We start from the raw sequence: 26,521 nt of genomic DNA, 5'->3' as shown, positions 1-26,521 counted from the left end.
AAACTCACAATTCCCCGTTAACATACAAACTCATAGGGGGCTTACAAAACACAGTCACAGAGTTGTTAAGTTTTAACTGACATATACACGTGTGGTGCTGGGCTGGAGGTCTGGAGCTTAGCATTGCTCATTAAACAGCTGTCTCAAGGGCAATAATAGGGAACCACACCCCCAGTCAGGACTGGACACAGCAGGCATTTAACAGGCCACGGGCCAGAAGTGCCTCACTCCCCCCAAATTACAGTTTAAGATTATAAGCATTAACTGTTCATCCATGTCAGAAAGACCGTGAACTGTGCCCTCAATGATCCAAGAGCTCAAAAGATTACTTCTAAACTTAGGATTGCCCTGGCTAAATGAACATTTCAAACACCTGTATTAACAGTGTCATTTGCCAAGAATATTTTACTTTTATTAGCACTTTCAAAAAAATTGATATATTTTCTTATCAAAATTTTACGGATTTTACAGATGGCACACTCTCATTAAGGGTGGTCACACAACAGTGGGCTGGGGCCAGTACAAGACCCCAGCCCAGCTCCTTGACCTCAAGGAACAAGTGCCTTAAATGTGACTGACTGCACCACACCCAAGGAGAGAAACAGCACGGCCATGTTTTAACTTACAGCCTTCTGGAAGAAACTGTGCCTGTGCAATCATTAGGGCGGCCATAATTGGAATAACTAATTTCCAAATACAAAGAACAATAACCAGAGCCAATCCAAGGACTCCAAACACTCTAAAAAGTCAATAAGACACATTCTACTCCCCAGCTCAATGGCTTGTGCTTAAAATGTCTCAAATTGTTCCATTACCCAAAATGCTCCAAAGGTGTTCTTTGGACAAGGTCACGGCCAAACTGCTTTGGCTACATAATCTTCCACCAGCCCCTCAGTCCAGCCTAAGTTCCAGCCATACAGAACTACCCACCATTCCCTATACACGTCCTATTTCAGGTCCAGGGCCCGAAAAGATCTTAGAGTAGCTAGACAGAGAGAGCAAGGCTGAGTGCCTTAGAGGAGACTGGAGAGGGAGGCAGGAGAAGGCCATGCAGGCCTGTGTAGTCAGGATAAAAAGACAGTAATTTATTCCAAATGCAAGAGAAGCCATTGACCAGTTAGGCAAGGGAATGAGATCATCTCATACGCATTTTTTATTGAGATATAATTAACATATAACATTATATTAGTTTCAGGTGTACAATATAATGATTTGATATATGTATATATTGCAAAATGATCACCACAATAAGTCTAGTTAACATTCATCACCACACATAGTTACAACTCTTTTTCCTTGTGATGAGAACTCTTAAAATCTACTCTCTTAGCAACTTTCAAATATACAATATAGTATTATTAACTATAGTCACCATGCTATACATTACATCCCCAGGACTTATTTATTTTATAACTGGAAGTTTGTACATTTTGACCCCCTTCACCCAATCCTCCCACACCCCCATCACCACCACTTCTGGCAACCACCAATCTGTTCTCTGTAAGATCAGTTTTTTAGTTTATTTTACTTTATTTTTATTAGATTCCATGTACAAGTGAGATCATATGGTATTTATCTTTCTTTGTCTGACCTATTTCACCTAGCATAATGCCCTCAAGGTCCATTCATGTTGCTGCAAATGACAGGATTTCCTTCTTTCTTGTGGCTGAATAATATTCCTTTATATATATCACATTTTCTTTATCCATTCATCCATAGATGGACACTTAGGTTGTTTCTATGGTCTTGGCTATTGTGAATAATGCTGCAATGAACATGGGGGTGCAGATATCTTTTCAATACCCTATTTTCATTTCCTTTGGATAAATACCCAGAAGTGGGATTGCTGGATCATATGGTAGTTCTAGTTTTAATTTTTTGAGGAACCTCCATATTGTTTTCCATAGTGGCTGCACCAATTTACTTTCCCACCAACAGTGCACAAGGGTTCCCTTTTCTCCACATCCTCCCCAACACTTGATATTTCTTATCTTTTTGATAATAGCCGTTCTGACAGGTGTGAGGTGATATCTCATTGTGGCTTTGATTTGCATTTCTCCAATGATTAGTGATGCTGAGCACCTTTTCAGGTACCTGTCGGCCATCTATATGTCTGCTTTGAAAAAATGTCTATTCAGATCCTCTGCCCAATTTTTAATTGGATGATTTGTTTTTTGCTACTGAATTGTATGAGTTCTTTATATATTTTGCATATTAACCCCTTATCAGACATATGATTTGCAAATATTTTCTCCCAGAATACGACCAGTTAGGCAAGGGAATGAGATCATCTTATATGCATTTTTTTGAAGTTCCTCCTGGCTGCTGTGCCAAGAACTGATTCCAGAGTGATGAGTGAAGAAGATGAGATTGTGGTAGGGAGACCAGGAGGCGAATACAGCACAGCCATCCCAACTAGTTAGCCTGATAATGCTTATGCTTATCCATCAAGATTCTGTTCAAGTACCTGCTTATCAGTGAAACTAATCCCACTAGGTGTGGAATTGAGCTAAACAGGTCAAATAAAATGTCTACCTAGGGGCCGGCCCTGTGGCTTAGCGGTTAAGTACGCGTGCTCCGCTGCTGGCGGCCCGGGTTCGGATCCCGGATGCCCACCGACGCACCGCTTCTCCCGCCATGCTGAGGCCGCGTCCCACATACAGCAACTAGAAGGATGTGCAGCTATGACATACAACTATCTACTGGGGCTTTGGGGGGAAAAATAAATAAATAAATAAAAAGAATGAGAGAGCATTAGTCTTTAAAAAGAAAAAGGCTACCTAAATGTAAACTACCTTAAAAGTTCTTCGAATCAAAAAAAAGGTTCTTAGAATTCCTTGATTTTTTAATATTCACTTTAACTCAGATCAAAATTACTTCCATAAGCTCCTTCAAAGTGTCGTTATGTCTAGTTCATTTCAATAGTCCTAGCTGAATTTCTCCTCCTCAAAAGTAGGAGTAAAAGGGTTAAAAGCAGAGCATTTTGAGTCAGACAGATCTGAATTTAAGTCCCTGGCTCCAATACTTACTTGGGAGAAGTTCTTCACTTCCCTGAGCCTGTTTCTCAATCTGTAAAATGGGAACACACCCACCTCAGACAGATGCTATAAAGTTTTACCCACATAATGTAAGATGATTAGTTCAGTGCCTCACATCGTAGGTGCTCAATAAATAATAGCTGAAACAAGGACAATACTATTGCCCTTCCAAGGCAGGGCTTGAGGACAGTCGCTATATAATGACCCATGGGGCAGAACTCCTAGCATCCTCCTCGAGAGCAATAATACCAACTGAATATAAGTCAGCACTACCAAACAGAGCCCGAAGTCTGCAATGTATCACCTAAATGACCCAAGAGATAATGTCCAAATACAAGATTCCCTTCATTAAATGGAAAAGTGAACAATCTGAACAACAACTAATAACTTACTTGTATAAAATGTTTAGTTTCATTTTATTGTTGGCTTGTCCCCATTTGGTAGTTAAAAATAAACCAAGCTCTGCCACAAACAAGCACACTTACATCTTTGGCACATTTTAATTTCCAGCATTCTGTTTGAAATTCTGCCCATGAAACCACTGTAGCAAAATCATAATTGGGACAAGTGATTTCCAAATACAAAGGACAATGACCAGAGTCAATCCAAGGACTCTGAGTACTCTCAAAGATAATAAGACAATAGAAAGTTCTTTTCTCCGACTCAATACCTCTACTGCATTTAATGATCTGTTTAAAACCATTAGTGTTTCCCCATTTCCAGAGGACAAAGTCCACACTCCTTGGCAGGACCTACACAATCCTTCATGATCTGACCCCAAATATATCATCTCCACCAGCTCCCAAAACCAGCTCAGTGACAGCCATCCACAACTTTTCACTCTTCCACAAAATGACCTGTTCCTTCATTCCACCGTATATTTGCACATGCTATTGTTTTGACCTGAAATTAATTCATTCGATCATTCGTTTGTTGACTGTACCATGCTAGATGCTAGGTACATAGTAATCAACAAAATAATCATGATCCCTGCTCTTTCCGTCTTTTGACTCACAGATAAACAAATAAGTACACATATATTCATACATTTAGAAAGAGCTATGCACACAATAAACAGGGAAGCACAACATGGAATATGAGGAAGAGTTATATTTCGTTGGTATAATCAGCAGAGGCCTGCCCGAGGCAGTAAACTTTAATTTGGGACATACAGGTGGGAAGAAACAGCCTCAAAAAGAACCTAGGAGCAAGGTATGGCAGATAGGGGAACAGCATCTCAAAGGCTTTGAAGCCAGGAGGAACCTGGCATGGTCAAGAAGAGGATGGAATGAAAATGAGCAGGGGACCCAAGTGCAGGAGATGATTTCTCAAGAACAAGCGGGAGCAAGATCATGAGCGCTGTGAGCCATGGAAGGAGTCGAGATTTTGTTCCAAGTGAAATGAAAAGCTACCAAAACATTTAAAAAGGAAACTAACAGAATCTGACTTACTTTGTAAAAGGTCACTCTGGCTGCCCTGTGGAGTTATCGAGGGGACAGGCAACAAAGGGGAGAGCAGTCAAAAGGGGAACTGCTGGCAGGCCCCACCCAGTCAGCAGAGTATGCTCATACTCAAGTACAAAGACCATCTCCACAAGGAAATTAATTCCACCAGGTCTGACGACCTCAGTGGGTCTCCCTAAGTGTGATCTGATTTAAAATTTTTCAGTCATGAAAAAAAAGGAAAAATCAAAGACTTTTTTTTATTTCAGTTTCCATCAAAAATCAAGCAATCTTTTTTATTTCCACAAGCTCCTCTGAAGTAGGTTGAATTCATACTGGAATGGATTTCAATAGTCCTAAGTGATTCTCTACACTGGGAAGTAAACCACCAAAGTGGCAAAAAAAAAAGAACCACACACAACAAAACCAGGATTTGTCGCCATGTGCACGTTCGTTACATACACAGACGCAGGAGCCAAACTGCCTGGGGTCAAATGTCACTAATGCCAAAAATAGTTTGGTGACCTTGACCACTCTGTGCCTCGGTTTCCATATCTCAAAAATAGGGATTCAATGAGTTAGAGTCAAGTGCTAAGAACTGTGCCTAGGCCTGACTGCATATAGTAAATATTAGCTAATAACAACAATAATTATAAAAATCATATAGTCACACAAATTTTCTACTCAGTGGCCACGGGACCTTGGGCAAAGAACTTGAGCTTTCTCTAAGCCTCAGAGTTTCCTCACAGGTAGGATAATAATAGGATTTTTTCTAACAGGATTGTTGAATATTAAAGGAAATCATGTGTATGCCTTAAATACAGTACCTATCATAAAGTTAGTGCCCAGAAAATGTTTCCCAATGTTATTCTATCATTATCGTTATTATTATTGCAGGCAAGTTACAAACAGGTTCGTCCATGTGTGACTATAGGAATATATTCTATAACACGTATTTTACTTGGGCCAAACTCCTGGATTCAAATCCTACTCCTCCTCGAATAGCTGTACAGCCTCGGGGAGGTTACCCAGCCTCTCTAAGCCGCCATTTCCTCATCTGTATGGGAATCTGTAATCTTATCTACCTTATGAGCAGGCAAGGATTAAATAAGATAAATGCAAAAATAAAAAGGCCCAACACAGTGCCTGTAAGCACTCAGCAAACGTAAGCCACTGCTACAATTAATGTTATTATTCACACAGACTCTCACTTCCCTTACAAAGGCATTAAATCTTCAGCCTCCCTTTTATCTCCCTCCACCCCCTCTCCCTCTCCTCTCGCCATAGAACTTGGATTCCCTCAAAGTGCTTGATGATAAACTTCCTCTTCACAGTCTCTATCTGCTGAAGATCAGACGGAAAAAAAGTCAAACACAGACCCCTCTAACCCATCAAATCTAGAGACTATATAGTGAATTTCAGTGGTTCTAATACAGAATTGAGAGTGGTATAGGGTTTGGATGTCACGGCTTTAAATAAGGTTTTAATATCAAGAGTCCAAGATGGGTGAGAGGGAAACAAGCCTTACTTTACCAACAAGTCAGGAACCGTTTCTACGTTGGCTCAGCTCAAGCCATCAACCAGGCTGCCGGGGTTAAACAACATGGCAGAATTAAATAAACATTAAACCAGCCACGGAACAATTAATTAAGTGACACAAACCAGGGTAGGAGAGAGAGATTCTCTTACTCCCAGCTGAAAGAATGAGGGAAAATAAAGGCAGCAGCGTAAGGTAGCAGTGCTTCGGGTACTTGCTGCTTCCAGAGAAGGAATTTTCTGCTAGAAAGAGGAGGAAAGGAAGGATGACAAGGTCGAGAAGGTCAGCAATAAAAGAGTAAATACGAGTGGTAGTAAAGTCAGCCTCCAGGCCGTGGCAAAGGTGTGCGGGGTGACATCCATGGGCTGTCATGAATGCCCCGCCAACGATTTTATACCAGGCAGAGAAATGAGTCCCATTTCCCAGAGAAGAATTCCTAGTGGAATGGCTTACATGCTGGGACTCTGGAAGAGGGCTTTATCTACATGGTAATCGAGCTCTATAAGGCTTCCCTCCTGTAGGGCTGAGATTAGGTTCTTTAGACACAACTAGCTGGTGATTCTATAAAACCTGTATTGGAGAGGGGCCCAGAAGCCAGATATAAAAGGGGGAAAACCAGAAAAATGGGCTGTGTAATAACTAAAGGCATAAAAATGGAGAGCGAGGAGAAAGCAAAAGGGAAAACTTTAGAGATTTATTTTCTTCTTTATGCCAATATGAGCCTATAAGAAGAGATTAAATCAGTGATTTCCAATGCTTTTTGTTACTTATTAAAATCCCAAACAAGGCTATGAATCATCAACATGAAAAAAAAAAAGCTATCACCTTTCACCAATCTTCACTTTCCCCATTCCTAATCCTCAAATAATGACTTTTTAAATATGAGCCAAAATAAGCCAATAATTAAGATATCGAACTCTAGCACTAACACATTAACTTTCCTGACCAAAGCCAGTACAATCTGACTACAGAAGCTGTTTCCTGCACTCCCAGGTCTCCTCGTTAGCCAGCAGAGAAACAAGGGGCCACAAAGTGACAAAGGATTTGACATACAATCAGCAGGAATCAAATTCCTGGTTTATAAATCATCATAAACTGATTTTGAAACTGATTTGAAAGAAACTGAGTTTCCAGAAACACATGAAGGATACCACTGGCGAGGGGTTCATTTCAACCCCAGCCCCCTTGCTGCTGGGCACAGAGACCCATGCAATTCAACATTCACCGTGGCCTGAGCTCCATAGCATGACAAGGCTTGGTGTTTAATGAGAACAATGGGGGCACAAATCAAATGATTACAATGCCTAAAAAGTTGATTAGAATGCACCTGACTTAAATTTCTCAATTGACTTAAATTTCTAGTCACTTTCTGTTGGGGAATGCATGGGTTTGAAGCCTTCCATAACTCAATAACTATTTAGGATGTAGTATGGCAGGGCTACACAGTGTGGTCCACAGATGGCCACCATCAGCATCACCTGGGGCGGGGGGGGGGGGTCTTGTTAGAAATGCAGATTCTTGGGCCCCACCCCAGACCTACAGAATCGTAAACTCTGGGGGTGGGGCTTAGCAATCCCTGATGTAACAAGCCCTTCAGAGGGTCCTGGTCCAGTTCAAGTTGGGCACTGAGGTTAGCATATCTGCTAGAAGCAACAGATCTAGGGATCCAGCTTTGGAGTAGTTTGGGGAGTTACTTATCCTCTCAAAGCTTCAGTCTCCTCTTCCACATAGAGTGTGGCTCCATGCTCTGGCAATATCCTTGACATTCACAGGGTGAGGCCTCAGGGCTAGTGTTGGACTCGCACTGCCCCGACCCGGGCTCTTATAGTCTACTGAAGGAACTTAACAGTTCAGCACAGAGATCGGCACACTTTACCTGTAAAGAGACAGTTAGCAAATATTGAAGGCTTTGCAGACCATACAGTCCACATGTCAACTTCTCAACTCTGCCACTGTAGCACGAAAGGCAACATAGACACTAGGAAATGAATAAGCATGGCTGCGTTCCAATAAAACTTTATTTATGGACACTGATTTTTTTAATTTCATACATTTTCACTCATCAGGAAATCTTATTCCTCTTTTGATTTTTTTCAAGCATTTAAAAAATGCAAAATCCATTCTTAAGCACAGACTATATATACTCCGGTGGGGGGTGGATTCAGCCCAAGGGCTGTCATTTGTGAATCCTGGTCTATTACTCTTGTATTAGCAAAGTTGTTAAGCTATGAGCCAGAGTTTCCTCCCCTGTCAGATGAAAGTAATAATGCCCATCCTGAAATCTTGTTATGAGGTAATAAATATCTGTAAAATATCTGACAGGCTCCCCGCCAGAGAGAAGGCACTCAGCACATTGCACCTATTGTCATTATTATAATGAAATGTTCATCTCATTTCATTTCCTTCAGCGAAATGCTAACAGTCTATGATCCAGGAAGACTGTGGAGCAGGAAGTGCGGGCAAAACCGAGCTGCAGGTTCACAAACTGATTTGCTCTAAGCACCATTGGACATACGTCTGTTAGCATATTGCTGAATTTACATACGCACACTAAGCAGTGAAAAAATAAGCCAACTGTACAAAGGAACCCCAACCACCTTACTCTCTTGACTTCAAAGAAGACATGTGGTTTGCTCTGGATGTCTAAATTGCTGCCATATGGCCCTCCTGGAGCAAAGGAATGACTCAAATAAAAGTGTGTAAAGTCTGTCTCTGACCTCAAAGCCTCCAGGAGTTCACACCACCACACTGAGACCAAAGCAGAACCCTCTCAGGATAATTCACAGCTGCTCAACATTTGGGGGTCAACCAAGCTGGGGATACGGGAAAACCTAGGAACTCCACTTTCAGATGAAATTTCAAGGGCTCATCAAAGCCTCCAGTGTGTCCCTGGGTCCCATGCTCCTTACGTGCTCATCACTTCCTTTCCTTCCTTTCCTTTGCCAAGAGTCTGACCAACAGGGGTCTCCTCCCCCCGGGTCCCCACCCAGTAGGCAATCCTTTCCCCACCTTTACACCTCTCTCACTGCCTCCAAGTTTATCGGTCACTTCTGACGGTGAGGATGACTACCTGGAAGAACACGCTGTCCAACAGAGCAGCCACGACCCACATCTGGCTGTTAAGCACCTGAGACACAGCTGCTGTGACTGCGGAACCACATTTTTTACTTCATTTTATTTTATTTAATTAACATTCAAAAACTGATACTCGATTCAACTCTCGGAAAACTTTTAAGCATCTTTCGAGCAACTTGGATGTGTGAATCTACTTTTTCAACTGTAAATTTTATAAAATCTAAATACAGATCAAGCATTTCTGATGAAAATTTAGCATCTGGATTGAAATATGCTGTATGGCAAAACATACACCGAATTTTGGAAGACTTACGCAAAAAGAACATAAATATCTCATTAATAATTTTTATACTGATTGCATGTTGAAATGAAAATATTTTGGATAAATTGGGTTAAATAAAATATAGTATTAAAGTAAATTCTGCCTGCTTCTTTTTGCTTTTTTTTAATGTGGCTCTTAGAAAATATGAAAGTGTGTAAGTGGCCCGCATTATATTTCTACTGGACAGCACTGCTACAGAGCATTAAATAAAGGTTTTATTGTCATGATGGATACTCCTTACAAAGCTGGAATCAGACTCAGCACCAGGTGGTCCAGCTCTGACCTCTGCCCTCACAGTCCCCTTACCGCCCACGACCCAGAGAACAGCCCCTTGCTCCTGGGTACCATTTTCCCGGATTGATAAGGCAACCCCTTCATAAACAGAGACGTTCACTTCTCTTTCTTTAGAGTCCAGCGTACTGTTGGGGCCAAGAACACCAAACAAGGATCCCAGGAAGGGCAGCCCTGCTCTCCGCAGGTCTGTGTCCCCTCCTTGTCCCAAGGAGGGGCATCGGCCTAGGACACTCATTTACTCATTCCAGTCCTTAAAATCTAAGATGAGCTCCACGTGCACATTTTGATCCCACATCGTGACTCATTTTCACCGCAGGACATGCACATTTTACTTCTAATTCTCCTGAGATCATGATCTTCTCAGAGCAAGAGGCAAAGAGAGTTTTCATAACTGACCAAAGAAGTTTTTCTTTTGTGTCTCTTAAATGCATAGCTAATAAATTCACTAGGAAATAAAACAGCCTCTGAAATTAGAGAGAAGTCCCTTCCAGAAAAGGATTGTACATGCGAGAGTTTTCAAATCTGAGTAAATATTAAGATATGATTGAATGAATGTGGGTGCATGCTTCTATTTATATATTTATATCTACTCTGCATATACAGAGACACACATACTGTTTTTACACAAACACTAGAATGACTCAAGTACAAGGCCCTCTCCTTTCCTGGCCCCTGAGCAATCTCTGCAGGAGTTAACTTTCCCCACTCTCCCAAGTACCAGATGTTGGAGCCCCCACACCTCCACATCACACAGGAAATGAGAGTGAGGCCTGGAGAATAAGGTGTGGGGCAAAGCGTCCCTCTGAGAATGTTACCTACCCTGAGGCTACTGTTCATTGAAGTCTCTGGATTCCCTAGGCCAAGCTCTGACTTAGCGACTTTAAATCAGTTTAAAATCAGAACCAGAGCCCATTCTCAATCCATGAGCTGAGAAGAGAGAAAACAGGAGTAAAAGCACAGATAATCCTCCACCTCATGTGAGGTCCTTCTTATAACTACCTTCCTGTGGATAAACCTTGACAGAGCCGCTAACAAGGAGAGGAATTAACCAGTTTGGGAGTTAGCAGCGCTCCCTTTCCGGGCTCTGCCGGAGGTGCTAATTGGCAGTAAAATGCATAAAAGGTATACGTCTGAATGGCCGGGGATAGACAGGACCTGGATAATCCATAAACTGAATAATGGGCCTTTTAATAACCAGGAGCGAGCTGCAGCTTTCTGTAATGGGATCCTGGTAGCACTTGTAAATCTACTCTCTCCAATTAGAAAAATGCCCTCCTCCACTTTTCCCTGAAGCCAGGAAACAGAAAAGAATTCATCCAACCCCCAGCCCTCAGGCACAAGCGTGTGTTAAATTCTTACAAACAGAGAGAACGTTTCCTCCTGGGGAGGAGATTTCATAATGTTCCCCATCTACTGGAAAGCTTCAGAGGCTCCTTCTGTTTTCCTCAAACCTAAACCCTTCTTTCTCCTACCAGTTCCCAAGATAGGTTTCATCGATTCAAGCTGTTATCTAATTATTAATAATACTAATAATAGTTTTGCCACATGTGTACAGTGCATTCTGCTCTGCAAACTGCACTCAAAAGCATTATCTCTTGGACTCCAACACCATCCCAAGGAGATCCCGGTTGGGGAGCTGAAGCTTATACATTTTGTGAGTCTCTTTAAGAAAATGAATATAAAGTTATAAATACAAAAACGCCACGGTCTCTTCCCAGAGCCTTGGAGGGGCCCTGAGGCTTGGCTTAATGGTAAATCCAACTTTGTAGCACCCTTCTCCTTCACTCACTCCCAAAGGGACATGTGGGTTTCTCAGGCAAGGGGGCAGGGAGTCGTGTGACTTGCCCAGGGTCAAAGGGCTATTCAGTGTTACAGGCAGAACTAGAAACTTCTAATCTCCCCAGTCTCTGTGGGCCCTCTATTTCCTTTAGTTCCTCTGTGACAAGGGAAACTCTGAGGAAGGAAGAAATAAAAACGAAGCAGCTAAAAGTGATCCCCACCAGGCGAGTGTTAGGAAGCTGCCTAGACAGTATTGCCTGGGTAGAAGGTGGTGAAACAAACTCAAAATCCCTCTAAACATTCACTTAATTGGCACTGAAAGTAAAAGACACACTCCATAACCATGCAGAGCCAGGGTGAACCCCACCTTCACCACCTACTAACCACAGGACCTGGGACAAGTTACTTAGCTTCTCTGAACCTCAGTATCTTCATCTGTAATACAAGTTTACACGAGATGATATATAACGTGATATATTAGCGCAGGACCCAGCCTGAACACTTAAGGTGTTCAATAGACAGCAACTATTATTGTTGTGATCAGTTCATCCAAAGAGCACTGCTTTCACACAAGGCCCTCATTCCCCAAAGTCCGCAAATGGAAGTTGCAAAAGCATTTGCTCAGTCACCATAAGACTGAAAGTTACACCAGGCAGCTCCTGAGACTTCAGCATTTTGGGGCAGCAGAAAGAAATGTCATAGCAGATTTATTAGACCAAGTGCCTTGTCTGTTCTCCTTGCAGGAGTTATCTTACAGTTTCAGATTTATAACCTGTGTACCTGTGAAGTCTCTGTGGCTTTCCAGTCTCAGCGAAGCCGTATTATTTTCAAATGCTTTGAGACCTCGTATTTTGAGAACCACAAATTGTGGTCATGGGTGTTGGTTTTTTGTTTGGTTTCTTGCTTTCACTTTTTTGTTCCCATTAACCTGGGGAACAAAACTGATCATAACAAAAGATAAGCCACTCCCATACTTCCTTTTCTCCTTCCAGGCCTGTTCTCCCTCCCTCCCCCTTCCCCCAGATTTCAAATGGGCTCCAGACTTTATATGAGAAGCAGTAACAGGCCATAAGAAACAAACTGAGAAGAAATATGAGGAGCAAACTGATCAACTCTAATCTGTTTGCTATATGTTAGATGAAAAATCCATGCTTTATCCATGAAGAATTCAGCTGCTTACAGAGGAGGACAGGTTAGGCATCTCAAAAAAATAATAATAACATCATTTATACATTCAACAAACATTGAGGGAACACTTTACTGAGAGTCAGGCTAGTTCTTATGGATACCAAGTTGAACAAGACAAGGCCTTTTCTGCCCCAAAGACTCAACTGGGTAACCACCAACCCCCCACGCATATACTCTCATACCTCTAGGTATACCTTCCAAAATACTTGGCATACTTTGAATTACTAGTTTAATTACTTACCTTTCCATTGAGTCTGTAACTTTACTTAAAGCAAGAACAGTATACATTTACAGATGCTTAGTGAACACTAGCTGATCGACCCATGGAATGCCTCTGCTCTCTCTGAGTTCATAGTCAAATAAAGAGCTGGGCATGTAAAGTGCTAATAGACAGTATAGGCTAATACCTGCTGCCCCAGAGGCAAGCACTAAGACCACGGGAGCACAGGGGAAGCTGCGGACGCAGGGGAAGGCTTGACCGCAGATGTGACACTGAGCTAGCAGTTGAAAAATAAGTAGAACTTTTGTCAGTGGAGGGAAAGTGATAGCAGAGGGAATTTCCTGCAGAGAAAACAGCATGTACGATAACAACTCATAGCTAATAATTCTCAAGGACTTATTATACATCGGTTCTGTACTATTAGTCTTATAAATCAGTTCATTTATTCCTCATAGCCTTAAGAAGTAGGCACTGTGTCTACTTTCACATTTCACAGATGAGGAAACTAAGGCTTAGAGATCTCAAGGCTGGAACAGGTTGGTCTGCCATCAGAGGCCAGGCGCTCAATCCCGACGCTATACTACAAAGGCACAGAGCCATGAAAGGAGGTGCTACCTCTACAGACTTGGGATAAGTTCAGATAACTGCCTGGACCACGGGTAAGGGAGTAGTAGGTGGTGAGGCCAGATATGTGGGCAGGGGCCAGATTCTGAAGGAACTTGAATGCCAAGCTAAACAGTTGGGTTTATCCCACACGGGTTGGGGAGCCAAGACAAGCATTTAAGCCTACAAATGGCTTGATCAGCACTGCACTTCAGCACAATACTTTGAGAGTGATGTGGAAGACAGGCAGGACTTCGAGGAGCCTGAAGGAAAGGAGGCTATTTCAAAAGACAGACCAAATACTAGGCTCTGAAAAGGCAGAGGGAGTTAGGATACAGAGTCATGGGCAGATCTGCGAGATTTCCCTGAGAGAGAATTGACGCAGTATGGTGAAGGATTAGGTCTAGGGCAAGGGGAGGAGGAAGAAATGAGAAGACACCAAGTTCACAACTTGATACCAACATTCATCCAATTTCCCATCAATCAAGATAAATGTCACACAAGGACAGGTGACGGGTAGAGAAGATGAGAGTAGCTTAGACATGCACCTATTATGTTATTGTCTAATTGCTTCATGTTCATAAATCTCATCAACCTGGCAAAACCATAACCTTCTCCAAGGCAGAAATGACTCACAAGTGTCTTGTGTCTACATGTCCACTTAGGGTCCACTTCAGCGCTGGATACAAAAAAACCCTGAATACAACTCACCAAATATTTGTTAAGTATCGAAGATGTACAAGATACTGTGCTCAAAAAGTACTGGCCGACCAAAGGTAGAAATCATAAAAGAAAATATGAACAGGTTTTATTACATAAAATTTTAAGGTATCTGTAATTTACAAAAGAAGAAAAACAAATGCCTAATATAAATTTAAAAGTTGTACATCACTAGTAATCAAATAAATATAAATTAAGTATCTTTCTTGTTTATCAAATTTCAAAGACTCTTAAAACACCCCATGGAAAGACACTGGGCCTGACTTGATTGTTCACAACGGGAGAGCTACCCAGGAGAGCATGGCAAGCAATGAGCCTACTAAGACTTGAGGCTGTTTTTACTGCAGGATAACTAGCCTACCCTTACTAATGTGCAGATATTCTCATTTAACCCCTAGAACCACCCATTGAGGAATGAATGCTCATCCCCATTTCAGAAACTGAGGAACTGAAATCAAGAGACTTACTTGTGGTTATACAATTAGTAGGTGGTAGGACCATAATTAAAACCCACATATTTCTAGCTTTAAAGCTTGTGCAATGTGGAGTGAGTATGTATTCCACAATTAAATGACAATTGAGGTAATCACCACTCTGCTATGAGAGCCAGCTCTACGCATGAGCAGAATGGGCCGTCGCCATGCACAATACCTTGAGGGGAGAGTTCTGTGTGCCCCCAAAGACCACCACTAGCTGCCACGGCCTGGGCTTCTCCTCTTAGCTAGTCAGAAGTGCCCACTATTAGGGTCTGTTGTGTAGGCAATAATGATGCTTTAATCAATCTCTCTGCCTCTCAGTTTTCTCACATGTAAAAACGGATAACAAAATCTACCTCAAAAATCTGTTGCGAACACTAGTTTTTTCCCACATAATAAAGTTGACACTGTCCCCAAAAGTTATCTAAAAGAGAATCACAGTAAATCCTATTCAGTCTCCAAACCCCAGCTCCAATATCATAAGTGGAAGCCTGTCTTGATTATCTGATGAGGGGGTTCATTCTCTCTCCCTCCATGCTTCTATGCCTTCCACAGACCTATGCTCTTCTTCACATTGTACATAAACATTCACTGACTTTTCTATCCCCCTTACTATACTGTAAGCCACTTGAGAATGGAGTCAGTGGTTTATATATCTTGTGATGCCAACACCAAGTCCAGGGCCAGTGTATCTTTTAAAAAAATCTGTCATTTTACCCTCACAAAACCCTCTCAGGCAATTATAGTTTTCTGCATTCTACAACTTGGGCAAATGGAGGTTCAAGTTGTAGTGACTGTCTAAAATCATATGCAGGAGACCACGCTTGCACTGAATCCAGGTCTCCGGACTGTCCACTCCACCACGCACGGCCTTTCAAAGACAACAAGGGGAAAAGGCCCACCACAGACCATCTAGACCATAAATGCACAAGGGTACTTTGTTCCTCAAAGGTGGTAAGGACTCTGAATTGTATTAGGACATCTTAGAAAATCTTCATCTGGGAAAGTGCAGGGAACAGCATAAAGCATAAGCAGGATTGGTAGATCTGGGTCTAAATTCAGGCTCTCTGTCCTTAACCCTGTCGCCTTGGGAAAATCGCTCAAACTCAGGAGTCTCAGCCTCCTCCTCTGTAAAATGGGGTTTTAAACAATGATGCTCACCTGGCAGGGTTTGATCCAAGAGTAAAAGTTATATTATATGCAACAGGCTGAGGATAGAGTAAAGATTAATTAAACTGTAGTTATTATGATATATCACAAAAAAAAAGGCACATATTAAATGCCTATGCACAAAGTATTTTTCATACCCTAGCTTATTTCATCCCCACAGCAACCCTGTGGAGTAGGTGCTATTACTATGATCTTATATTGAGGAAACTGAGACTTAGAGACATTTAAATAACTTGTCCAAGGTCACACAGGTAGCCAGTGGCAGAGCCTGCATTCAGACCAAGGTCTTTCTGAGTCCAAAGCCTTTGCTATTTGCAGTTTACTTGCCTGCATCTCAGATTAGTTTCAGTGGAGGACAAATAAGGAGGACTCGAATATGCCCCAAACGTCCGAGGTCAGTGTGAGATGCTGGAGAGGAAGGATCAGACTCACGTGTAGCTTGGGATGTGTATGGAAAATGCTTGGAACATGTGCAAGATGAGGCAGGGGAGAAACCAAGTGGGAAGAAGACAGCCAACAATAAACGTCATGCTCAACTTCCCTTTCAGCCAATAATAAATAAACAGCAGAGAGGACTCATTCATATTTCAGTCCTCATGCTGAGAGTCTCCAAGGTGAAAATCTCATATTGTACCCATCTTAATCCTGCTACCATTTGTTAGGTCCCAGAAAATATTCCACAATCAAACAGAGGAAGTTCAGAAAAGTCACAGAAAATATCTGATCTCCTTTACTCTAAGAAATGGAAACAAACTCTACCAGGTTCGTCTCTTATCTGCATCATTCCCACCAAGGCGAGTTGGAAGAGGATTCCGGTAACTAGCTGGAAGGGGATTCGGGTAACTAATACAGCAGGAGATGGCTTCCAATCACCCTACAGAGAAATAAATGCTATCTCACAATAACACAACAAAAAATTGTTTTCTGGTGTTTTCCTCTGTCACACACAGCTCCCCCAAGCTTGAAACAAATAGGCCTTTGCATTCTCCAATCCAGGACCTGGAAGCCTTCAAGTTGTGGATATTTTTGATCCAAGCAGTCAGGAGTGAGGTTAGGCACCAGTAGAAAGAGTAGCACAGAAAATCGAAAAAACAAAGAAAAACCTCTCGCCGTGGGATGAAAAGTTCCCAAGTGAGGCACTCATACCAAGTCCTCCCGCCTGATGCCACAAGGCTGTGAACCCAGAAAGACAGTCCGTCCATGCAGGCTCAGAACCCAGACTTGGAGAAACAAAACTCAACAAAGAAAGGGTGGCTGAGCGGACTCTGATGGGGAGTAAAATCATTATGTCTTTTCAAATTTCTGAGCAAAAAGAGGGTCCGACATTCTCTGCTAACAAATACATCCTCCTGTGAACTTTTCCAAAGTAGAGCTAATAGCACCTAGAGCTAGCAAGCAGATCTCACAGAAAACTCATTCCTGAGGGACTACCTGGGCACTCAGAAGTTTCTCTCTTCACTTGACCAAATGCTCAGGAGAACAACGCTCTGCTCACCCTCCCCCCATTCAAAGTGCTATCCCCCTCACCACCAATAACCCATTCCCAGCCACTCCTCCTCTCTGCGTGGCCCCCGAACGGCCTCGGGCAGCGGCGCCGCAGGACCCGCGGGAGCCCCCCTCCGCTCCCTGCCATCCCCATTACTCGGCACACAGCCCTGCTCTCCCCCGGAGCCAACAGTGCAGCTCCTCCGATGAAGGCGCGAGCAGGCAGGAACGGTGGGAAGAGAAGCTATGCCAGCTGCATGTTTCAGAATCTCCCTCCATATGCATTTGCCAAAGGAACAAAAAGAAAATCAACGCCAGGAAAAGACAACTGAGATGAGGATGCGGTGGGACCGCGGCTGACTCCGCGCCTTTGAGCAGCAAGGCGCCGGCCAATCACGCGTCCGAGCCACAGATCCGAGTGCTTACCTTCAGGATGCAGGCCATGGCGCTCCGCCGGCCCTCCTGCCACCGAGCAGCAGGCGCGCCTGGGTCAGGGGCAGTCTCGGCGACAGGCTGGAGGCTGGTACCGCGGCAGGACAGCTCCAGCCCACATTCCCGCAGATCCAAATAAGGGGACCGCGGCGCGAGCTGCGCGGGCACAGGCCCCGCCCCCCGCCGCGGGCCCGCCCCCGGCCCCGGCCACTGGCTGGCGGCCCGCGAGGCCCCGCCCCCGGGTCACGTGCCGTCCCGGCGCCGGCGGCCTCCCCTCCGTGCTTGCTGCTTTTTCTTTTCTCCTTTTTTTTCTGTGAGCGTTCTGTCGTTCAACGTATACAAAGTCTGCTCGGCAGCAGGCAGGGACCTGGATCCCGCTGGGGAGAGAAAGCGGCCTTTTCTTCCCCTCGATTTGGTCTCCTCTAACAGATAGAGAACTCCAGACATTTCACACTTTTTAAAAAAAAGTTAAATGGGTTTGGAATCACCCCTCCACAGGCTTGGGCACGTCAAAGGATTCTTCAGAAGTAGCAAACGAAATTCTCTCTGGGCCGTTTAAGGACAGAGCCTTCGCTCTGCTTAAAAACTCTCTGATGGGTTTATCTAAAATTAATAATATGCCTTTAATAAGGGAGCACAATTACCTATTAACTAAAGATGCCATGAACCTTACACTGTGTGTAATATATTTTGTGTATGTACCCATATACACACGCATATATGTATACATGTGTATATATATAATGCATTGCTCTTTCCTGCTTTAATCTCGTGTGATTATGAATAATGTGTGTATATATAAATATACAGTAAATAGAATATATGTGTATATATGAAAATGTAGTATATTCTCATATACATTGATTGTATATGTACATAAATTGTGTGTGTGTGTGAGCATGCACAGGACTTTGCCCTTCCCTGCTACAAGTTTAGAATTTGAATGAACTTTGTTGCAACTTCCATAGCAAGGTTAGATCTAAACCTTCCTGTTAGGCTTGGAAATGTAGAGAGGCCGTTTTTCACCATCTGACCTAAACTCTCTGATGCTAAAACAAAGGGTGATACAGCAGCTCTACCTAAGGAGGCAGGTGGTGTGGGAGAAGGTATGTTTTGGGTCCTCTCCACCCCAACTCAGCAGGCCCTCTTTGAGTGAAAATCAACAGGGAAGGCCCAATTCCCAAGGAAGAATTGGCTAAGAGAAGCAGAGTTATTTCTACAGGGAAAGTAACATCACACACATAGCAGAACAAGAGAGAGAGCATTTTGTGTATATATATATATATAGATTTCTGCCACTTGGTCTGGCAGAGAAATTTTAAAACCAGGCCCAAAATATTTACCCAAAAGAGGTTTCACTTGCTAGAAGCCCTGTCTAGTTTGCCTACATGGAGTCAGAAAAAGCGCTGTGCGCTGCTGGTGGCTGTGACGTCATGAGGTTGGCTCCAAACCACAAGGCAGAAACCAGACTTTCAAGGGATTTGGTGTTTTCGGGATGGGAACATTCAGAATCCTGAGAGAGCAGGAAGAACCCCAGGAAAAGTGTTGCCAAGGCTGAGACTGGACCAACTGCCTGCTCCCAAGGGAAGTTCCTCTTGCGGTCTCCCTGAGGGACCACACTCTGTCTCCCACTCCCTCCTGCCTCTGCTTCAGAGATCTGCTGCATTTTCAAGAACTCCTTGATCAGGACTCTATGTTTTAAACCACTGCTTTAGCTCATGGTCTTTAGTGGGCCAGGAAAACTCAGGATTTCATTCATTTATTAATTCAACAAAGCTTTATTAAGCTACTAATAGAAGAATAAATCTTTTCTGAGCTACCACTAACTGGAGGAAAAAATCTTTATTGAGGTACTACAAGACCTGTCGGGGATGAGCAGGAAAGATAACGTAGAAGGTCCTTAACCAAAGTGGAAGCAAAGCTCTAAGGAAAGAGGGACTGGGCTTGACAGGGTGGCAAGTGGGAGGGGCAAGGGTGGGCAGATCACATGATTCTCTCTCAGAAAGTCTTCAGGTCTCAGAGACAACAGAGCAGACACTAGTGAGCAACCTGCTGAGGACTTTCTTGCTAGGTGACCTTGATCAAGTTTCTTAACCTCTCTTTAATCTTGGCTTATGTAATAGTATCTATCCTCATGAGAATTAAATGAGATAATGCTTGTAAATTCGCTCACCTCAATTTCCGGCACTATAAACGCTCTCCAAATGGTAGCTCTTTATCTAACAGAAAAAAAAAACTTTTGCTAAAGATAGCTTGTGAGGAAGGATGAAAAGGATGATTGCCATTCACCTTGGATGCCTCAGAAAGATCAACACTGAGGAGGCAAACATTCAGCATCTTGTGACTCGGGTGTGCCAGCAGTTGGACGGAAATAAAAACAGGTTCTGAACCTATTAGGGAATGAAGGTGCAGCCAGATTTGTGGGAGGGTGGGGGAAAGGGAATGGCCGGATTTTTTTTTGTTTTAAAGCTGGCCAAACTACAGGAATAGCTTAGTGCAGCCCATAGATGTAGCATAATTTTCCAAGTCTCAAGTTATATGACTTAAAGCCAAAAGCCTGGTCCAAAAATAATAATAACAAAATGGAGGCATTTTGCAATTAAATGCAATATCCCATTTGATCCTCACAACATCTATATGGGTATTGTCATCCCCAGTTGGTAATTGGGGGAACAGGAATTTGAACCCAGGTAGTTTGACTTCTGAGTCTGCCGTCTTAACTGCTGCATTCAGCTGCCCAGTATGTTAGGAGCTCAATCTCTACCGTTTGGCACCATTCAGATTTAGTCTGTTGTCTTAGGTTTTGTAGTCAGAAAACCTAAGGTAAATATATATCCTCCCTAGGATACATACTAGGATACAAAACCTAGGGCAAGTATGTATGTGGAGGATAGATACATTGTATCTATTTGAGTGTAGCAGATAGGTACACTCACCTTGTATCTTATCAACCCCCAGCCCCTGGGTCCTACTTTAGCAAAAAGACTGCACATCCCATCTAGTCCTCCCATACAACTAAGCTGTTACCACCTTCTGCCATGAGAATTACCTCCCACCAAAGATAATCACTGCCGTATCTAGCCCTTTCTTCCCTTCATGGCAGGATCCTTGGGTGCTGGCCCTCTCACGACATCATCCTGGGGCTCTCCTTGGCTTCAATTGCTCCATCTTCCCTCTCCTCACAGGCCTTTCACCAATGAGATCTCCACATGCCTTAAGGCTGAGACTTCATGAGTTATGACAAGTCTTGGGCTAAAATGTCCTATTTAAATTCAGTTTTGCTTCATTGTAAACAGCCCCATTACCAAGTAATTCTCAGAGTTATACAGTTTCCTGATAGAAACAGAGTTAAAATGCAGACTCCCATAACTTTTCCAATTTCATCTTGCACACATATTAATTTAATATATGTATATTCAACACAGAATCATTTATTAAGGTTTTAATTGGATCTCAATTTTTCCCATCTAAAGATTGTAAATGAATTCCAGATACCATAACACTCTTCTTGTCATCCATTCCACAAATTATGCTTCCATAGGAGACTGTGACTGGAAGATCCATTATACAATGGGAATGGGAATGTCATTTTTTTACATTCTGAGTCAGAATAGGAAATGTTTTTTTTTCTAGAAACCATTGCACTGTTACAATTTTGACCCAGGAACGTTTTCATACCCTAAAGCATGTGTCTGTCTGTCCATGTCCGTGTGTGTCTATATCTATATCTGTGTCCAAGTATGTCTGTGGCTGTGACCTTTCAGGTGGATTTATGAGACTATATTGGCACGTGGGTTAAGCTTCATTTCCCTCTATTTTGGATAGTAGATCATTCCAAATGTCATCCGTTTTGCATTCCCAAGACTTGAGCTTACTGCCTTGTCAAAGCTTTACGCAGTTCTAAAGCAGAATTCATCATTATCCCCGACTAGACTGATACTTATCTGGGATGAATGCCAAAACAAGTTATGCATGATTTAAAATTGCGTTTTTAAAATATTATATATTTTCTCATTCTCCTTTAACTTTATCTCAGCTGTACCCTTCATATTGGAGGCTCCCGTCTTGTCTCAAAAAAACTTCTTTTCAATTTAAGCAAAAAAGAAAAAAATAAGATATTTGTTTTTAATTAAAAGAGAAAAAAATCTGAAATTAATGTTCTTGACCTAATTTTCATTACCTAGAAGAATGTAGGTTTTAACCAGATTTGATTTTCTTAAAGAATTCTTCCCCTAAGATTTTTTAAAAACATAATCAATTTAAAGTGAAAATGGCTGGCAGCGCTGGCATGTAGTTTGAATTTGGTTTGTATTGGATTTCTCCACGGGTATTGAAGGCTCCATTATTAATCGAGTCTGATATTTCTTAACCACATTCCCCAGAGTTTGTTTTCTTTTTATTGTAAGGTTCTTCCCATGTGTGTTTCTCTACACTCTTAGATTTCACCTCTTACTGAGGCTTGGTGACATGCTGCCTTACAATATCAGAGTGGAAATTCAGTATTTGAAATGCATCCACAGTGCATCTGATGGGAACACCCACAGGAGGGGGTCGAACAGTTGGCCTCCTTCTGCTGTTTGTTGTGCCTGAACGATTTTTTCTCTAATGAGCTGGCCCTCACAAACCCTCTGGAGAGAGCTAGGATTTTTTGCTGATTCTTTGTGTCAATACAAACCCTCACCTTTGTATCTATGTCTGAGTTGTTGTAGGAAAAGTGGGAGAACAATGTTATGCAATCCAAAGAAGAAAGGTCTAAGTTGGAGTCATCTAAATGCACTCTTAGAGCAGCCCCCAAACACAAGGTATTGTTGTGTGTCCAACGATGTCAAAATTGTGAGAGCTGCTCACAGCACACCTGTGGGAGGTCAGGATGGACAACCTGAGAGAGTCGAGGGGTGCATCCTATACAGAAAAGCCATTCATTCTTTTCAAGAACAACAGGTATGAGGCAACAGTGGGCTTAGGAATCTGAAGATTTTTATTCATTTCTTGATTTAATAAACATTTCCAAGCCCAGGTGATGTGTCTAGGAAGCAGAGACAGTCTGGCTTCCTTCTATATTCAAAACTTTCAATGGTTCCTCTTTATCTCCAGAGCTTGGTATATTTACAGGCCTGCCAACATTCCTCTCCACCAATATTGCCCATTATGCTCTTACACTAGAAGTTGGCAAATTTTGTCAGTAAAGGTCTAGATAGTAAATATTTTAGACTGTGTGGGCCATTTGGTCTCTAGGGCAACTGCTCAAGTCTGCCATTGTAGCACAAAAGCAGCCACAGACGTAAACAAAGGAGAGTGGCTGTGTGCCAATAGAACTTTATTTATGGATACCGAAATTTCAATTTCATATAATTTTCAATGTTACGAAATATTATTCTTCTCTGGTTTTTTCCAACCGTCTAAAAATGTACAATCTATTCTTGGTTCTGGGATGTACAGAAATAGTCTGCTGGGCAGATTTGGCCCAACAGCGGTGTGCCACCCCCTGTCCTGATCTTCGCACTCTTCATTCAGCCAGGTTTTGCCATCCTTCAAGCCCAGATCAAATCCTGTTTGGCCTTGATGTCTTTTCTCTGACCACCCTAGTCTATTTTAGATTCCTCTGCTTGAATTCCAGCAATGACTGTTTGCAAAATTCTTTGGCAATTAATCACATCCTATCTGGTGGCATTTCTTCTAGCATTAACTTGTCCTATTATCTAAATCCTTATTTTACCTTTTATTTTTGGCCTTACTTCCTAAATAAATCACAAGCGTCCTGGCTTATTTTTTTCTTTGCATCCTTCACATCTTTGTGCCCCAAGCAAGGAAATACAGCAACTCTGAAGAGATAACTAAGAATGCCAGGTGAGAAGGTGTTAGCAACCACAAATTTATAAAATTGAAAATCAGATTGTCCTACCATTTTGGACACCATTCGAAGATATTTTGAGAAGAGAATTATGCATGTAATATTAATACCTCCACCACGTATGATGTGCTCAGCTCATCTTAGATTTCTCTATAAGGTATGTATCAGATCATCTTAGTCTTTTTCATTTTTTAATCAACAGAGTGATTACTTGATTTAGATGGATTGTGCAGTCCATGTTTAATGACAAGAGTGGCCTGTAATTACCACTGTGGGTGTTCTCAGTTGATTGAGAAACCACTGATGCTTTCCTTCTAAGTGGAAGCTGCCTTATTTCCATCATGATGTTTTTAAAAAAATCGCTCTGTACAGTATTTTTTAATCAGTCATGGTGCATTATGTTTATCTGATGTTTATTCTCATTAAAAATGACTAGCTGGAGCCGGCCTGGTGGTACAAGCAGTTAAGTGCGCGCACTCCGCTGCAGCGGCCCCGGGTTTGAGGGTTTGGATCCCGCGCGCGCATCAACACACCGCTTGTCATGCCATGCTGTGGTGGTGTCCCATATAAAGTAGAGGAAGATGGGCACAGACGTTAGCTCAGGGCCAATCTTCCTCTGCAAAATAGAGGAGGATCAGCATCGGATGTTAGCTCAGGGCTGATCTCCCTCACAAAAAAAAAAAAAAAAAAATGACTTGCTGACTCATGCTATGATTGTTTTTCAAATCATTCCACTTTATTTTATCTTTATTTTCATTAAAATGAAAGGAATAGGATCTTATAAATAAATCAGTTTTGTCTAATAGACGAAGAGATCTGGATTTTCAAAGTATGGAATATTTAAATAACTGAGTTGGCAGTTTTTACTGACATGTTTGTAATTAAGAAATAGTAAGAAGTTACATACTAAATAATGGCATATTCCAAATAAGATTAGTCTTCCCTTCCAAGTGGTGAATTCAGCAGTATTTAGGACAAGCATTGCATGATTTGAACACTAGAAAAATGTCGTTTCCTTCATCTTTCATAATCTTACATCCTAAAGGAGTTACTCACAGCTTTCTGCATTTTTGAATTGTAATAAAAATTTGCCATTTAAAAATAGGTGAAAAATAGTAAAACACCTCTCTCCTGATAAACTAGCCTCTCTGTATTTTCAACAAAATTATGTCTATTAGCACAGCCATTGGATGAACTCACAATTAAAAAATAAATAAAACTACATTTGTCTAAACATATAAAAATGTTTAGTACATATGTCTTGCTCTTTTCTTTGACCTGTTTTTCTTTTTTCACTATTTTTGGTCTTCCTATCACCCCATTTTACCTCTTCCTTCTTTTACAACATCCTTTACCCTTTTTCCCCTGGGAAAGTTTTTCACTTTAAATTTAACAAGAAAACTAAAGACCAAGGGAGATATTTTACCTTGAGAAAGCGCTATTTTGGCTCAAGTATTTGTCTGAATAAAAGGCAAACACTCAAAACAATTGATAAGATTTGTGAAGGGCCTGAAATTTTATCCTACATGCAAACTAAGAAATTATCTGCACATTTTTATGACTGTTGGCTAAACCCTAAGACCCTCGGGCCAGAGATATAGGACTATTTGTTATTTACAGTCATAGGACTATTTATTACCCACAGGCAGAACATCAGCATTTGCACCCTTCCCCAAAGCCCCAATTCCCACAACATAACTTGAAGAAAACCACATACCCGCACCCACTGTGGATTGAGTTTAGTAGAAGAACCCTGAGCACAGGGAGCTCAAATCTTTTATAATAATAAGCAGGCTGGCCTTTTGTTCCTGAGGGAAACTCTCTCTTTCTTCGAACACTGGTAGCTACACAAACATCCCTGAAAAGGTAATCCAGAACAAAGCCATTCTGTACCTCTGTTTGCAAGATATATAGAAGCTTAAGAGACCAATTGGGAATTGTCTTTTACTAGTAATCAGATTCACTGTACATGCCGTTAGGAATTTTGACTGATGCGGTACTCATACTCTGTACTTATGTTCAACAAATTTAGGCAACTGGAAAAGCATATGAGGCATTCAGTCATGTTTCTTGAATGAAAGTGAGCTGCCTCAAATAACATTTTAGTAAACAGAGTTTGTAAAAGTAATAACAATAATAAGTAATTGTAACGTATACACAGGTTCAAAATATTTATTTCTCCTCCAGCCGCAGACCATATTCCATCAAGACACTCTATGTTTTAAATTAAATATTTACCCATTGACCTCAAAAATATTTTTTATTTAATTTTCTTTCTGTTTTCTTCTGCTACACCTATACACACACACGCACACAAGCATACATGCACGCACACTTCCTATCTTTCTCTTGGCCAGTGATTACAGAAAATGTTACTAAAGTTTTAGCCATGCAGAGAATGGTGATGAATTACTGATGAGTAACCAGTGCTCTGTTAAACATTCAAGGTGCTCATATAACCAAACAGGTGTTTTGTTCCTTCTAAATGACACTTTTTTTTTCCTTCTTATTTTCAACAAATCCAAATATTCACTTGCCAAGCCCTGGAAGGAATTAGAGTAGGTAAGTCTAGGAGGGCCCTTTATTTGCAGAATTGCTCTATCTGTTTTTGAACAATATGAAGCCGTCACATAGACCTGGCTACTGCACAAACGTTAATCATGTCCGAATGGGGCATCTGAACCCTGTTTTCAGGCAAGATAGTGCTAACTTAATCCATCTCAGAAAGGAGAGAACCCATCACACTTGAAAAGGAAATTTTACCACATTCTTTAGGAACACCTAATATTTCCAAAATCCTCCTGTATGTGAAACCTGACATTTTCCTTGCAACAAATGAAAGCTCTTCCTTCACACAGAACCCTGATCTCCCAGTCTCTTTCGGGTCCT

At 41.9% G+C, this 26,521-nt stretch overlaps 1 protein-coding gene across 7 annotated transcripts in view; it reads right to left on the bottom strand.

The window, feature by feature from the left end:
- Positions 1-17,898, bottom strand: part of ST6GALNAC3 (ST6 N-acetylgalactosaminide alpha-2,6-sialyltransferase 3) — a 501,804-nt gene extending 483,906 nt beyond the window's left edge. For all 7 annotated transcript variants that reach the window (XM_058538316.1, XM_058538315.1, XM_058538319.1 and 4 more), the window contains exon 1: positions 17,776-17,898. Coding sequence is in view for 6 of the 7 variants with exons in the window: in XM_058538315.1 (XP_058394298.1) it covers positions 17,776-17,793 (18 nt within the window). In the remaining variant the exon portion in view is untranslated. The remainder of the gene's footprint in view (positions 1-17,775) is intronic.
- Between the last annotated feature and the right edge of the window lie 8,623 nt (positions 17,899-26,521).

This window comes from Diceros bicornis, chromosome 4, assembly GCF_020826845.1.
Source record: "Diceros bicornis minor isolate mBicDic1 chromosome 4, mDicBic1.mat.cur, whole genome shotgun sequence".
Classification (NCBI taxonomy): Eukaryota; Metazoa; Chordata; class Mammalia; order Perissodactyla; family Rhinocerotidae; genus Diceros; species Diceros bicornis.
This window is presented reverse-complemented; position numbering and strand designations above follow the sequence as displayed.